We start from the raw sequence: 17,731 nt of genomic DNA, 5'->3' as shown, positions 1-17,731 counted from the left end.
TAAAATCTTACTAAAATAATACTAGGCCGAATTAGGCGATAATCTTAAGGGATAGTTTCTCTTTAAATAGACAACCTCCCATCCCGAATAGGAATCAAAGTTCATCCAATCAACAAAAATATGCGCTGGCCCGTGCCTTTCCTCGACCTCCCTATTCCAAACCACACAGTCTGGTGAGACTGTGATGGGGGGAGATCGTTGTATTTTCCAAAAACCTAACCCTAAGCGAACACTAGAGAGAGGTGGAATCAGATACCAGCCTGGGCGTCCTTGGGTAGGTGGCGCCTCTCCTCCCAGGATTACATTGCACCCAGCCATGCTGGTCCGCCAGCCCCCCGGCATTTCCTCCTCTCTGGCTTACTGGTCTCTTTGGTGGATGATGTTGATGCTGATGAACGGGGATGAGGTGGACGATGAGATGGTTTCGTGGTAGGGTTGATGACAGCACACTCTTTGGACTCCACACCACACGACTTGCAGCTCTCGATGAAGCTCCAGACGTCGCTGCGGACTGAAGGCCACCAGGCAACTTCCAGGATTTGCAGGAGGGTCTTTAGCCGCCCATGATGTTTTCCTGCTGTCCTCTGGTGGAAATGCTGTATCGTCTGCTGGACCAGGGCCTTGGGGACAACTAGCTGGATTTTGTAGATGCCGTCCCCCTTCTCGATCCGCCGATACAGCAAGCCCTGGTGGTCAAGCACTTCGACCCTGTTGGTCGGTGGAGTGGAGGGAGAGATGGAAAGTCCCTGGAGAGTGTCGTCATCACCCAATACGCTGCATAGTTGCTCTTTGGAGAAGGGAAGGATGGAGAAGATGGTGTCGAAGTCTGGCCTGGTTGGAGTGGTGGCGCAGAATTCTCCATCGCTGGCTCTGTTGTTAGTCCGTGAAGTAGCTGATGTGTTGGGATGGTTAGCTGGAGGAAAGCCAGGGGTTGACGTGGGAGGCACCAGGCTGGTCGTCGCAGTGGGAGGAGAGATGGCGGCTTCTGGATCCTTTAGTAGCTCCAGTTGTTTTGCCCATTTCTTGTCTCTCCTCTTAAAACAGTCGAAGACCTCTCTCTCTAGTGTCGCCACGGCATCCTTGATAGATTCCTCCATTTTTTCAAATTTAAAATCCACAGCGTCTCTAAAATACACTTCACGGTTAAGATTACTTTCAGCAGAGTCTTTAAAATCCTTCTCCAATTTTAAAACAATGTTTTTAAGAGCAACTACTTCAGCACGAAGTTGTACACATTCACAGTGATGTAAAACCCGTTCATTATTAAAAACAGCAGATGTATTAAAAGAAGCAGCATTAATGTGGTTTGTCGTCATCTTAAAACACTCTTCTCAACACAGCGTTAAAATATTTTAACGTCCCCGTACGGGCAACCATGTGTAACGATCAGCCTTATCGGTAAATGTTACAGTGATTTAAAAGGGGTCAGATTATACTGTGTGAGATTAAAATAAGTGTTTTAAAAAGATGAAACAAGGACAAAAGTCAAGTGAATAAATAAGTGTATTTACAAATTCACAAGGAACTAAAACAACACAATAAAACTAGAAATCCTAGGCTGTTAAAAGCACAGAGTCCTTCAGTTCCATACCATTAAAACAGTCCTTAAGAAATCCAGCTTGCTGTAAGTTCCAAGTAAAAGTGTCCACTGGTGTATATACAGTCCAAAGAAGTGTAATCCAATAAAAGTAGAGACAGGCTGAGGATAACAATCATAAGCAAATCATGATTTAAAGATGACAACTACAGTCAACATGATAAAGAGATACCTTTTAATTAACTTGATGTGAAATTTAAAATCCTTTTTTCCAGAAAATGTCAAAAGTGCAGAGTCTGTGTCCAGTGCTGCTGTCACGAATCTGGTCGGTGCTCTGCGGACCGCTCACCACCAGATGTCACTCTCACCTTTTCATTGCACTCTGACTGTTTCTTTGCACTTCGGACTGCATCTCCCATCCTCCACCGCACTGATTGCGTCAGCCCCCCGTGACCAATTAGGCTTCCTATAAAACCCCGGACTTTCCCAGTTTATGTCACGGATTGTTGTATTGTTGTTATTCCTTTGTTAGCGTTTCCTAGTTTCTTGTTCCCCGTTCCTAGTTCCTAGTTTTTGATCTCCCGCCTGGTTTTCTCGTTTTCTACTGTCTAGCCGCCTGCCTTGTGGATTATCGCTTGTTAAAGGATTTTTCTCTTCGTCTTGCCTGCGTTTCACCTGTTGCTCCTGTCTGACCCTGCCTGCTCGACTATGTATCTGTCTCGTCCATTGAATAAAGGCTTGCACATGGATCCGCTTGCCTCTCGTCTCTCATTGCCCGTAACAGCTGCGCAGAACTCAGATCCAAGATATGCGACTGAATCCTGCAAAGATCTAAGAACAAACATTGAGTGGCTATTAACATTTTGAAGGACACAATCCATAAACAAACTTTCTGAGAAGGAATAGGGTTTTGAAAATTTTGGAAAAGGAAAAAAAAAAACAGGTTTTGATGAGGGAAATAAATCTTTTAGTGAAAAGTCATCAAGGGTATTAAATACACATTTGTATTACATTTACAGTCTTTGAAAGGACACTGACATTTATTGTTACTTGTCAAACGAGTATGCAAATGGAATAAAATATGACACATCATCTGGCTCAGTTAAAGAAAAAGTTCACCCAAAAATAAAAATTAGCTATTAATTTACTCACCCTTACACCACCCAAGATGTTGATGAGTATTTTTCTTCAGCAGAACAGCAAAGAAGATTTTTAGCTGAATATGTGGCCTTTGGTGATTGATAACTGTTCATTTTTGGAGGGAAAAAACATATCAAGGAGCACAAAATTAATAAAATTAACCTGTTGCTCCTGATGATATACTGAGGTTTTATCAAGCAAGATGATCGATCTGTGGAAGAAAATGAAATAAACACTTTTAAGTCTCATTTACTGCTGTACATCCTCTCTGCAAAGTAAAAACAAATGTAAAGAATGTCTGTTATGTCACAAACATAGCACTTGTAACAAACATAAACTAAAGCATCTGAACTTACATTTCCATTGCACAGCAGTCATCAACTGGTATTCTAAAATAATAAAAAAGTGTTATCCATCAATCAAAAATCAGTGAACACTGAACAAACAAAACCAAATGTATAGAGTGTTTTTTTCTTATGTAATGTAAATGGAAACATCTGGTATTTTAAAACTAAGATCTTTAACTTACATTTAAATAAGTTTCAATGTTATATACACTCTGCTTGAGGAGGTGGGGTGATGGGTCTGCTAAAGACTCGTTGACAATCTCAGAATGCGTGTTGTTTCTTACTGCCTGCACATTACCGTAATTATCATACTAAGCACGCATACTATTTTCGTCGCAACCAGGTATTTCTAACAAATAATGCTACGGCTTGACTACAGTTTAGCACTCATAGTTGCTTTCAAAATCGCAGTGTCAAGTTAAAAAGAGCTATTTTAAAAGAACCCGTCTGAAGATGTAGCATTCTTTTCCATCCGTTTGTACACTGACCGGATTGCGCACTCTCTAGCGTGAATGCGGCCGTGTCTCTGAGCTCCTCATTCGAATGTGCCGCGTCCAGAATAAGATATCCTACAGCATATGCTAAGCGCTTACGAAATTAAGATCTCCTCTTTTGAAGTGTTTTGTTTACTTCTCACTGAATTTTGAATTCTGCAAAACGTCACATGAAACAACCGTCGTTCAAATTACTCCTATTCTCATAACTAACTTATCACTAGCACAAATGGATAACATAGTAATTAATAGACAACCAGGCACCTAATTTTACAGATATGAAGCGCACATTAACTGGTTTGAACAGAAATCGCTTCAAATAATGTGCAGGGTCAACCCCTGTTTGAGTTCTTTGAATGGGCTAAGATGTTCCACAAAACAGCATGCAACAAAGTGCATAAAATCTAACCATCATAAGGACTAGCAAGCAAAAAATCAGAAAATGAGACTTAAATTAAAAGCTTTTACTTTGATTTTACCGAAATAGATCCTCTGCAAACACACCTTGTATCCTCAGCCGTTGTGCTTCTGCGACGTGGGGGAGGGGCAATTGTCACCCAGTGCGCATGCGTAACAGCATGTCTTGGACATTTTGAGTAATTTTACTTAAATTTCATTAGTTATGGGAACTATCTGTTCTAATATTTCAGCAACAATGAAAAAAATTTAGTAAACTCAACATTTTGGTTAAAATAGAGTAAACTTACTAGTATTTTTATAGCAAGGAATACTATTTGGTTTTACACTGTAGAACACTTTTTCTTGTGTTCGTATGGTGTGCTGTTGGTATAAAATTATAAATGCATTGATGTACATGGACCTCTCTGTGACATTGTATAAATTTATTAAAATACTTAAATCACAATTACAAGAGTAGCCTTTTGTATGCATACACTTCATTTTTATAATGTTTTAAATGGGCTTTAAATGCATTTATCATATGTTTTATTACTTTCTGTTGCAAGCATGAAGAAGTACACTTAAAAATTACTCCAAAATGTAACTTCAAGCATACTAACAAGTTTTTTAATAATGTACTTTAAAAGTATACTTTCAATGCATTGTTACATTTCAGCACACAGTTAAAAATAATACTAAAATATATTTACATAAAGCGCAAATAAATACACTTTTAAAAACAAACAAAACTACATTTCAAGTATATTTTTAGAAAATATATTTTTTTAGAAAATATACTAAATTACAATTATTTTAAAGTGTGTTAAAAGTTGTATTGTGAAAATAGGCAAAAGCATGGTGGTAATACACTTTTTATATATTTAAAGTTAGTACAATTTTTGGTTAGTATATTTGCAATGTACTATTGAAACAGGAAATATATTACAAATACAATAAAGTATACTTTTTTTTCACTAGGGGTGTCCTGTGTGACAGTGTCACAACAGGTACCGCAGTTTTGACTTTCCTTGGCTCAGGAACGGCAGCTTTGTCTTTGCTTGACACAGGAACGACGGCTTTGACTTTGCTTGACTCAGGAACGATGGCTTTGACTTTGCTTGACTCAGGAACGACAGCTCTGACTTGACTTGGCTCATGGAGATCAGCGGTGACTTGACTTGACTCATGGAGATCAGCGGTGACTTGACCTGATTCATGGAGATCAGCTGTGACTTTACTTGACTCAGGAACCACGGCTGTGACTTTGCTTGACCCAGGAACCACGGCTGTGACTTTGCTTGACCCAGGAACCACGGCTGTGACTTTGCTTGACCCAAGAACCACGGCTGTGACTTTGCTTGACCCAGGAACCGCAGCTGTAATTTGACTGGACTTAGAAAGAGCAGCTCTGACTTGACACAGGAAACACAGCTTTAACTTGACTTGACGCTGGAACAACAGCTGTAACTTGACTTGACTTAGGAAGAGCAGCTCTGACTTGACTTGACACAGGAAACACAGCTTTAACTTGACTTGACGCAGGAAACACAGCTTTGACTTGACTCTGGAACAGCAGCTGTAGCTTGGAACAGCAGCAGCTGTAGCTTGACTTGACTCTGGAACAGCAGCTGTAGCTTGAATTGACTCTGGAGCAGTAGCTGTAGCTTGAATTGACTCTGGAACAGCAGCTGTAGCTTGACTTGACTCTGGAACAGCAGCTGCAACTTGACTGGACTCTGGAAACACAGCTGCAACTTGATTGGACTCAGGAAACACAGCTGCAACTTGACTGGACTCTTGACTGGACTCTGGAAACACAGCTGCAACTTGACTTGACTCAGGAAACACAGCTGCAACTTGGCTTGACTCTGGAAACGCAGCTGCAACTCGACTGGACTCGGGAAACACAGCTGCAACCTTGTTTGGCTCTGATATGGCAGCAGTGACATGACAGAGCTTTGTTTTCGCCGCCATTTTGTGCACTGGCTCCGCTGTCGCCGCCATTACATGAGTGCGCACCGGCGTGGCCGCCATCTTTCGAACGGGCACCGGTGTCGCTGCCATTTTGGGCACAGGCTCCGTTGTCGCCGCCATGGTATGAACGCGCTCCAGCGCGGCCGCCATTACCGCGTTGTCATGTCCTCCTCTGCGACCCCCACAGTAAACGGCGAGCCCACACACATCAGAGCAAAGTCCATGAATAAACAAATTGATGAACGCGGATCCTCGTGACGGAGTTTTGATTTTAGAGGTTGATTAGTTCCATCAATGAAAAAGTCTATTAACACGCAGTCCGGAAGGTTTGAATAGTGTGCAATGTCCAAATACTCTTGTATCTAACAACAGTCTTGCAGTGTCCATACCTGGGTGGTGTCCAGATGAAAAGTTGCTGGATCCTTTAGTGGCCGAGTATTCTGTCATGGAGTGAGAGATGACGTATGAAGCAGGTGGATCCAAATGCAAACTTTTACTCAAAGGATGAGACAAAAACATGGTCAAGGCAGACAGGGTCAGACAGTGGCAGACAGGTGTATAGACAGCAAGACAAAGAGTAGTTCGTAACACAGGCAAGGGTCGATCCACGGTGAACGTTATCCGAAGGGCGAGACGAAAGAATAATCCAGACAGGCGAGAGTTCCGATAAGCAGGCAGCGTGACAGACAAGACGATATAACAATGCAAAAGATCAAGACTCGGATGACTAGGACAAGAACTAGACTAGACTAGGAAACTAACAGACTTAGGGCTCCGTACAGTTGCTAACACGATTAGTGCTAAGTGCAAACCAATACTCGGCAGCAGCGTGACAGGAAGACCGGGGTTTAAATAGTGTTTCTGATTGGACGCAGGAGAAGGCCACAATGGCTGATGGGGAACGTAGTCCGGGGTGTAGTATAACAGTCAGTGAGATGTAAAATGTCACAGCAACCTCTGGTGGCAGACAGACTAATGTTACGGTGTGGGTTCGTGACACTATGTCATTCTGAAGTCATTTTGTATGATCTCCGAGTCTTTTGCGTGCGTGTGGATTCCCTGCTTTACCTGTTCGTTCCTGTTCCTTTTGTGGATTGTTAAATAAATGTGCATGTTCTGGACCTCCCTGTCACTACTCCTCATTCCCCGCACACGACGTACGTGACACCCCCTTTACCTTTTAGACATGGCTCATGTTAATAACCGTAATCTTGGGGGGTAGACACGTTTAGGATAATGTAATCATCTGGTTTTAGCCAAGTTTTTGTCAAACAGAGCACGTCTAAGTTACGATCAGTAATCATACCATTTACAAGGAGTTCTTTTGTAGAAAGGGACCTGATATTCAATAAGCCAAGCTTTATCATTTGTTTCTCTGTGTTATATACATGTTTTATTTGTTCAACACCAATTAGATCATTACTCTTAAATTGGTTTGGACGTTTTTTGTATTTTCTAGCTCGGGAAACACACACAGTCTCTATAGTATGATATCTAGGTGAAAGGGTCTCTATGTGCTGAGAATTAACTGATTTCGGCGGCTAGCAGACGGTCAGTTTAGCCAGTCTGTCTGCTTCCTGACCTGGGCCCCAGTCAGTCAAGTGCAAATGGAGGATGAAGAAAGGATGAAGACCATCTCTTTTCAACAGGTCAGGTCTGCCCCAAAAACTCGTCCAATTGTCTATGAAACCTATGTTATTCTGCGGGCACCACACAACCAGCCATTTAGTGACGACGGTCTGCTATGTATCTCGTCACCACGATAAGCATGGAGGGGACTAGAGCAAATTACGGTGTCTGACATCGTACTTGCAACTTCACACACCTCTTTAGTATTATTTTTAGTGATCTCTGACTGGCGAGGTCGAACATCCTTAGTTGCGACGTAAATAACAATCTTACTGAATTTACGTTTTGCATTAGCCAGCACATAGCAGGAGAAGAAGCCATTACTCACTGTGATTGTAGAACGCTTCTAACTCACCACTGTTGTTTGATGAACTTGTGAAGAGAACAGCAGGTTGAGAAAACAACGGAGCAAGAGAAAAGGAAAAACGCGAATGGCAGGCAAACCGGCTAACGGAATGCTAACGCACAGCACGGCGTTGCACTCGCGGTTATAGAATAAAAACGAACATTCAGAAAGAGTGAGAGAAAAAAAGGAAAACTGTAGTAGATGTGAATAGAAATGTGAATGGAAACGCAAATGGCAGGCTAACCGGCTAATGGAACGCTAATGCACAGCACGGCATTGCACTAGTGGTTATAGAATAAAAGTGAACGATCAGATCAATCAGATTAGTTTTATGGACAATATCAGAAATCAGGTGGGAATAAAGCTATATTTTATCACTTTATGATAAAATAACTTTTCATTAGATTTCTATAGAAAACGAATCTACAAATGCACACCACTCTGCAGCATAGCAAACAGGAAACAGCCAAACAGACGTTACCAGAACATAGCATAATGTTCTCAGAACATTCATAGAACAAGCTAGCTGTTAGCTGGGTCAGCCCTAGTTCTTTTAAGGAATGCAATACTGGATCAGGATTATCGGGTTGGGACCTAATAGTTACGGTTTGGTTCGCTGGTCTGGAGCAGGTTCAGTCAGGAACCTCGCATTCCCAGATATAGGGTGATCTGACCCATTGCATCTTGCATAAAACAAATACCAAATGACAAATGCATAAAATTTTCAGTCGCCTGCATGTTTACTTTCATTTAACAGGGAACTTAATGCCATCTTGTTGTCTTCATGCTTTATGGCATCTTCTTGTTGTTTTGTTTTTGATTTTTTTGCTTGTGTGAACGGTGTCATATGTGTGCGCACAGAACACATGGAATAGAGTTGTTATTAGTGTCTTAAATGCGTTAAAATGTTTGCTTTAATGTTCAAATTGGCAAGATGTATGTGTCCATTAAAGTGCAAAAAAAAATTTACTAAAATAAATATAGACACATTCTGGGCTCATATGCCTGGCATACTCTGCACCTCCCAGAACTATGCCCCTGGACATAATAGAAACTCTTACAATCAAACATAACAACATTAAACACTAACAGATCTTCTGCTATATTAATTTTGTGCAACAACAACAACAATAATAATTATAATAAGACACAAAATAATTTAACCATTTATTATGGGAAACAGAACCTAGCTTGACAAAATGGAACTCATACAAATCAATTTATCTCAAATACAGTTTTCTGAGTAACAAAGGCATAGTACACAAATAGTACTAATTACTAGATTTATTTAATTAAATTCAACAAAATACAATTGCTGTGCGTAATTTCTTTAACATCCAAGAAAAGAAAATGCAAAATGCAGGTTATGGTATAGGTGCTGAAATACCCAAGACATGTCTAAAGAATAATTATTGTATGTATCAGTTTGATCACAATTTTCATTACATAAAAAGAAGAGTAATGACACATGAAAAAAGGCTTTGCAGAATTACATTGTTTCATTCCATAGCAGAAGCAGGAGCATGAACAGCATATTAGACAGAATCGGTGCAACAGCAGATGATGTTTGCATTATAGGAACACTTTGTGTTGTCTGAGTTTGCCTGGTGGTTGAAGTTGAATCTTGCTGTTCCACTGAAAATATAGGTAAACAAGTACAGACCAACCAATAAAGCAACAATTCCAGAAAATTATTAGCTACATTCAAAAACAGTTTGAGGAAAAGAGGAATCTTACCAACAATAATACTGGAAGGAATCACACCAAGGAACACTTTTGATTCAGCAATTGCTGTCGTTAGAGATTCTTCAATGCTTGTTGCATTTGGAAGCACAGTCCGATTTTTAAAAATAAGTTCTGTATCCACACCCACTGACCCAGGCCTGAAAAAAAAAATTCAACAATGTTATACAATACCTAAACTACTACAATAAAGGTGTAGGCTTGATTTTGACAATTATCTTGCTTTTAGGTCAACCCTTACGAAAAAGAAGTTAATTCAAGTGTGCTATTAGTATACTTCTTTTAAACTAAAAACAGGAAAGTATACTTTCAGTCTTCCTTTTATGTACTTCTCAGAAATGTGCTTTATGTACTTATCAGAAATATACTTAAAATGACATTTAAGTATACTTGACTTATACTTAGAAAAAGTCTAAATATACTATACTTATAGTAAATATACTATCAATATACTTATACTAAATATACTTTACAAATATACTATCAGGGCTATACTTGTGCTCTGAGAATCCATGTTGCCATTTTTATACACGAGAGATGCTATTACACATCTTCTGTACTGAATTTCCAAAACACAAGTGAAGAAACCAAAACAGATGCTTCCACACTGTAAAAAATGCAAATACATATTTTCCATTTTTCCATTTTACGTCTCAAATACTAATAAATGCTGTTTTCTTGAAACTATATAAAAAAACTCTGGTCAGACCCACAAAATTACCCCAAATGCTGTCCCAACTTGTCAGACACAGTTGTCTGAACAAAGAATTTCATACTGTTGAAATTTTAAGGCTTTGGTATTGTAAATAAGGATTTTGAATTGTAAGTTCCCAGCATGCATTGCAGCATAAATAAATTATCCAGTTACTGTTATAGGATTATTGTTTTGCTGTTTGCTGACTTCATTTAAACTTTTTTGTTGTCATTTTGTCATTATTGTTAGTTATTTGTTGTACTGTGATGTAAAGACCTCATCTTTTTAATATTTGCTGATTGCCACCGTTCTTGAGGGTTGTGTATCTAGTTTTGAGGCCTAGATTCTTTTCAACCACTTATATCCATTTTCTGCATGTCTTAGTTTTGTAAAATGCTTTACAAACAAAGACACTATTGTCTACATATTAGACTAATTTATTTATTCATGATGTTTTGGTTGTTCAGATATTCATATAACAAAATATATACAAATTAATATCTAAACAGGGACATAGTACTATACTTAAAGTATGATTTAAAGTTCACAAAAAAGTATGAATAAACTTGCAGTATAAAACTAGTAAACTAGTAGTTTACTGAGACTATACTTCAAAGTGTACTTAAAATGCATAAAAAAGTATTTAATTAGTAAACTATCGGTAGTTCACTTTTAGTATACTTGCAGTACAAACTGAAAACTACTAGTTACTACTAGTTTACTACTCTTATACTTAAAGTATACTTTTATATACTAGAAAGTGGGTCAATTTAGTACCAAGGAGTATTAAAATAGTACAATTAAAAGTATACTACTAGTACACTGATATTTGTATACTTACTACATAAAGTATATTTAAAAATATACTTGAACTTTACTGAAGTATACTTAAAATAAACTTGAAGTATACTTTTTAGTAAGGGAAGCTATTAAAAAGGAATTAAGATGAAAAAAAAAACCATAAACCATACATTAACTACAATAATCAGTTATTAATATTTTGTTGGTTCTTCCTTGTTTCTGATTAGAGCAGCCATTCTCCTGGTCTCTCTCTCTCTCTCTCACACACACACACACACATCTATACAAGGGCAGAGGTTTGCTTTTGATATTGGTGGGGACCTAACAGCAGAGACCACCACAAACCCCATCATCCACACACCCCAATCAGCTTTACCCACATATACAGTACACTAACATAAATATACCATATCACCATATGAAAACCATATAACTTAGGTTTAGGGTAACCCTAAGAGGTCCAAAGTAGTAAGTCAAAATTTTCTCCTGCATTCTTTTCTCTTGCTGCAGTAATTTCCAGAATTTGTTCACATGATACTGTTTTGACTAGCCCCCCTCTGCAGCATCTTTGTGATGACCCTTTAACCATACATCTTCCTGTCTATATTCTCCATGTTTGTGCTCGCAGGAGACTACTGGGATGATTCGTCTATCGAGTAACACCAAACTAGAAAGAAAAAGAAAGAAAGAAAGAAAGAAAGAAAGAAAGAAAGAAAGAAAGAAAGAAAGAAAGAAAGAAATGAGAGTTTGTTACCAGAATCTTATCACGTAGCATCTAAGGAAACGGGTCCCATAAATTTCCTGGTAGACTCGATTGAGCTACAGAAACACAGAATGAAAAAAATTACACTAAACATACAGATGTTTGACAAAATTAGGAAAAAATTATTATATAAAATAAAAATATTTCTTAGACAACCTCAATAGTGATGTTTCTCGACAGTATCTGATACTCCATAGAAGCAGGATTATTGTAAGCATCAATGTATTGCCTCTGTAAACGAATCTGCAGAACAACAAATCCCTCGCCTGGCACTGCTGAACCTGTGGAGGCTTTAGTTGATAGACGAGTGGTTTGCAGTGAAGATGTGGTTGAGATGGTGGTGACAACTTTAGAGTGTGTCGAGTTTGCAAATATTACAGATGTGGTGATATGATTACCAGCTGCACTGGATACAGACATTTTAGTGGCAGATAGACTAGAAAGAACAGTTGTGCTTGATACATCTGTATGATGTACACTGTTTGATATTCCAGCAGAAATAGCTGTGTTTGATAAAACGGTATGAACTGCATTGTTTGAATGGCCATCTGAAGCAGTTGTGACTGGTGTGTTGGTTGAAACTGTTGTATTTGGATAATGATTAGAAATGGCTTTGCTTGAAAGATTAGTAGAGACGGTGGTGTTGATCTTAGCAGGCAGAATACTTGTACTTGATGGATAGGTTGTCACTGTGTTTGAGGTTCCAGTATTAACAGTTGCGCTTGGTTGATCTGTAGGGACTGCATTGTTTGAAGAATAATTAGAAGTAGTTGCACTTGATAGACTGGCAGAAACTGCATTGTTTGAAGGACCAGGGGAAACTGTTGAGACTGATGGACCGGTAGCGACTGCAGTGTCTGAAAAACCAGTAGGTAATAGTGTGCTTGACAGATCAGCAGGAACTACAGTGGTTGAGGTTTCAGTATGAGTAGTTGTGCTTGATCCAATAGTTGGACTTGTTTGATTTTTTAAAACTACAGTGATTAAGGGATCAGTAAGAGCAGTTGTGTTTGAATGATTTGTAGAATTCCCAGTGCTTGAATGAATTGTTGCGCTTTGTCTATCAGTGGGAACTGCATTGCTTGAAACATTACTACTAAGAGTTGTCCTTGAAAGATGTGTAAGGACTTTGGTGGTTGAGGCAGCAGGAGGAACAACTGAGTGTGATTTATCAGTAGGAACTGAAGCAGTTGTGAAACCAGCAGGAAAAGATTGCTCTGATGAATCTGAAGAATATGTAGCTGTGATGGGACCAGTAGGAGCAGTTGTGCGTGACAGATCAGTAGGAACTGCAGTGGTCAAGGTTCCGGTATGAATAGTTGTGCTTGATTGCTCAATACCAACTTTAGTACTTGACCCAACAGTTGAACTTGTTTGATTATTTAAAACTTCAGTGACTGAGGGATCAGTAAGAGCAGTTGTGTTTGAATGATTTGTAGAATTCCCAGTGCTTGAATGTCCATTGGGAGCAGCGTGTGAGAGATGAGAAGAGTCTGCTGTGCTTAATGTTCCAGGAGAAGCAGTTGTGCTTGATTTCTGAGTAGGAACTGCAGAGAGTACGGAACCACTGGCAGACAAAGTACCTAACAGATGAGTGTCACCTGTTGTGTTTGATGAACCAGCTGTTAGTGATGGACCAGTAGCGACTGCAGTGTCTGTAAAACCAGTAGGTAGTAGTGTGCTTGACAGATCAGCAGGAACTACAGTAGTTGAGGTTTCAGTATGAATTGTTGCAGTTTGTCTATCAGTGGGAACTGCATTGCTTGAAACATTACTACTAAGAGTTGTCCTTGAAAGATGTGTAAGGACTTTGGTGGTTGAGGCAGCAGGAGGAACAACTGAGTGTGATTTATCAGTAGGAACTGAAGCAGTTGTGAAACCAGCAGGAAAAGATTGCTCTGATGAATCTGAAGAATATGTAGCTGTGATGGGACCAGTAGGAGCAGTTGTGCGTGACAGATCAGTAGGAACTGCAGTGGTCGAGGTTCCGGTTCCAGTTCCAGTGCTTGAATGTCCATAGGGAGCAGTGTGTGATAGATGCGCAGAGTCTGCTGTGCTTAATGTTCCAGGAGAAGCAGTTGCGCTTGATTTCTGAGTAGGTACTGCAGAAAGGATAGGAACATTAGGAGTCGAAGTACTTGATGTTTGCATAACCAGAACATTTTGTGATGACTGCGTTTGTCTAGTGGTCAAGGTTGAACCATCTTGTCTCACTGAAACAACATGATAATGAGCATAAATAAGCCACTGCAGGAAAAATAATATCAAAAACATTACCTACATTTAAACAGTTTTAGAGAATGAAGAACTCACCAACAATGATGCTGGAAGGAATAATGTCAAGAAACACTTTTGATTCAACAACTGCTGACTTAAGTTCGTCTTCAATGCTTCTTGTATTTGGAAGCCCTGTGTCATTTTTAAAGATAAGTTGCACATCCACACCCACAGACCCAGGCCTAGAGAAAAAAAATATTTGTCATTAATGTTATATATGTATAATTTTCTAAATTACTATAATGAAAATTTAGGTTTGATGTTGCTTGCTCTTACATTTTTGGATTTAAATATCCAATGGACAGTAAAAGTATGTAAAACATTACTGTAATTCAATATGTGGCCACCCATAACCACAAATGTAACTATGCATCACCTAATCTTAAATATAAACAGTGATCTTGACAAATACAAAGCAGTGGCATAGAGGAAAGGACCTGAGCAGCTGATACCTTAAGACGAAATTACATTGCTTGATGCAAAACTAACTCTTAACTGAATCAAATGAAAAAAAGAAACATTTTAACTAAATATTTTCATGCTTTCTTAAGCAAAGCAAATTTTGAAAGTCCACTGAAAACCTCTTACATTTTTACTGATTTTAACTATATTTAGAACAGTGGCTAGATTAACAAATCTAGGGGTATCTCCCCCTGCTCTGTTTTCACGAGTTCATCAAACAACAGTGGTAAGTTAGAATCGTTCTACAATCAAAAACAAATAACTAGACGCCACCTGATCCAAATATTCCCTTACAGTTTAATAGTAATGACTTTATGAATTTCTTTACTGATAAAATAGATAACATCAGAAATACAGTAACATATGTAGATTGTACAGTGTCTAATGCCTCAGCTTCTTTCGTCATACCCAAAGAAAAACTGCAGTGCTTTATATCTATAGGACAGGAAACACTAAATAAACTTATCACTGCGTCTAAACCAACAACATGCCCATTAAATCATATACCTACTAAATTACTGAAAGAGCTGTTACCTGTAGCAGAAGAACCACTGCTCAGTATTATAAACTCATCGTTATCTCTAGGTCACTTCCCAAAACCGTTCAAGCTGGTGTTTATTAAGCCTCTTATTAAGAAAACACAACTAGACCCTAGTAAACTGGCAAATTAGACCCATTTCTAATCTTACGTTTATGTCTACTATTTTAGGAAATATGTGTCTGCCTAATTGTGCTCCTTCTTACAAAAATGATATCTATGAAGAATATGCAGCAAAGCATTATGCGAAATAGCGCATATTTCATTAAATAATGCCACATTTGAATATTTAAACATAACATTTTAGAAAACTTGTAATACAAAAAATGTTTGTAATTATCAGTGTAATCAATCAACTGGGTAAGTGAGGTGATAATTATTAGTTATTTTTTGCCCTATTCACCTGCAGTGTCTCACCTTAAAAGTAATATATATATATTTTAATTTTGTATGTTTTTGAAGTGTGTGGATATGTGAAATTTAATGTCGTAAGGGCTGGAAGTACAATTGAAAATTATCCTTGACATTAATGAGCATTAAGCTGGTCTCAATTTGCAATTAAAGGCATAGGCTATAATTAATAAAAATTAATAAACATTTTGATAGACTGCTCTGTTTTGTTTATGTATTCACAGTGTGAACAGGATTCTGTATATTACATTTCTTGCTCTACACACCTAAGAATAACTTTTTGAGTGAAACAGTTTGATATTATATTTGAAAGTCTTATACCAGAATCTCAGCAAGTAGCATCTAAGAAAGTGTGGCTCATACACTTTCCAGTAGAAGCGATTCAGCTAAAGAGAAAAGAAAAGAAACAGAAATGTGAGTTATAACATACAAATACATTTCATTATCAACATTATTTGGGACAAATTATTTGGGCAAAATTAAGCAAAAGGACTATTATTTTAATATTACTACAGCAAAGGTGAAAATAAAGAGTACCTCCATTGTGATGTTTCTGGACAGAGTCTGATACTCCAGTAAAGCAGGGTTATTGTAAGCATCAACATACTGTATATGTAAACGGATCTGCAGAATGACAAATACTTCGCCTGCCACTGCTGGACCTGTGGAGGCCTTAGTTGACAGTTGAGTGGTTGACATTAAAGATGTAGTTGCAGTAGTGACATATTTAGAGTCTGTTGAGTTTGCAAATATTACAGAAGAAACAGTTTGGCTTGAAAAATGAACAGGGACTGCACTAGATGGATCAGTGGAAATTGCAGTTGTTGAGGAATCCGTAGGGACAGCCCAAGTTATGGAATCAGCATCTATGGTTGTCATTGGTAAGGGAGTATCTTTCTGAGGACAACCTATGGCACATGCAATCAATAAATACATAAATAAATAAATAAATAAAACTTGTTTAATAAACATACAAAAAACAATACAAACATATTAAACTACAGTAGGCTATTACAAACCTTTAGGTTGTGAAAGAATAAAAATTTCTTTGCTTGTCTTCAGGTCCTCTAGAAGCTCAGATGGTACAATTGCCAACGCATTTTCTAAGCCTTTCAATCTGTTTAAAATTACAAAAAAAAAAAAAGAAAACTGTATTTCTGCATGCTGACTGAAACCATGATTAAAAAAATAATAATCAAATCACACACATTGCATCGTAGGAGTCACAGCTGAGGTTTGTGGGGATCACCACCAAATCTGATGGACGAAAACTGGCCAGCAGTACAAGAAGATTTACTTGGAACCACAAAATATAGTCACTGGTTTGGAAGAGGGGGAATTTGGGAGCAAGAGCCATCAAAGTTAGGTTCAGCATTGTGTCTCGGACAGCTGTGTTTTCAATTATTGTGATATTTCTCTGAAATTTAGACAAAAGAAAAACAAATGAACAAAATGTTTCATATAATCTTAAAAAGCTTGTTTTATTTTTTGATACTTTTAAGGATTGCTTTCCCCTATGAAAGTGTCTGCCTAAACAACTCAAAGTTTATGCATAAAATACATTTAAATGGAGTAAACCAGAAAAACCTAAAAAGTAAAACTGTTCACCTTTGTCGTGATGTAAGTAAAAGCTGTAAAGAACTGTTCAAGTTGTCCATCATCTGGAGATATCAGAATAGAGCACAAAACCATCCTCATGAGTGTTTCATTCTGAAGTACGCCATTAGATGGATCAAAGATTAATTCTGCCTTCAGTGTTGCTGGGAGGGAATTTAGAACTGTAATCTAAAAGAAATAACAAAAACAGTTAATCATACTTGTCATCCAGAAAGGGTAAAATAATTGAGGATAAAGGTGATTACCCCATTGATTTTCAGTTCCTTTAAATTATAATATGTGATGTGTTTGGAAAAACGACCAAAGTTGATAGATATCCATGAAGAATCAATTGTGGAAACCACGTGGCAAGCTAAATATAAAAAAAAAAAAAAAAAAAAAAAAAAAAAAAAAAATTATTTCATACTATTTGCATTTTATTAGCAAATATCTAAAATTAAACAAATATGTACTGCCAACTGGGTGTAACTTTTCACGATTTTCATTGAAACATTGAAATCACAAACATATTAGTCTTAAAAGTATTAGAAATTCTTGGAATAAAGTCCAAAAATATGAA

General features: G+C 38.0%; 1 protein-coding gene across 1 annotated transcript; it reads right to left on the bottom strand.

The window, feature by feature from the left end:
• Window positions 1-9,134: 9,134 nt before the first annotated feature.
• LOC127158485 (serine-rich adhesin for platelets-like) lies at window positions 9,135-17,519 on the bottom strand. The gene is made up of 11 exons (XM_051101586.1): window positions 17,418-17,519; window positions 17,164-17,340; window positions 16,764-16,972; window positions 16,575-16,672; window positions 16,093-16,463; window positions 15,877-15,941; window positions 14,181-14,326; window positions 12,024-14,080; window positions 11,859-11,923; window positions 9,604-9,749; window positions 9,135-9,501 (listed from the first exon to the last, which is right to left on the bottom strand). Exons 2-11 carry the CDS (start codon window positions 17,251-17,253, stop codon window positions 9,356-9,358), a joined length of 3,393 nt encoding a protein of 1,130 aa, XP_050957543.1. The 5' UTR covers window positions 17,254-17,340; window positions 17,418-17,519; the 3' UTR covers window positions 9,135-9,355.
• Window positions 17,520-17,731: the final 212 nt, after the last annotated feature.

The sequence above is a fragment of the Labeo rohita genome, unplaced genomic scaffold, assembly GCF_022985175.1.
Source record: "Labeo rohita strain BAU-BD-2019 unplaced genomic scaffold, IGBB_LRoh.1.0 scaffold_1515, whole genome shotgun sequence".
In the NCBI taxonomy this organism is placed as follows: domain Eukaryota; kingdom Metazoa; phylum Chordata; class Actinopteri; order Cypriniformes; family Cyprinidae; genus Labeo; species Labeo rohita.
The sequence above is the reverse complement of the archived record's forward strand: the minus strand, read 5'-3'. Positions and strand labels throughout refer to the sequence as shown.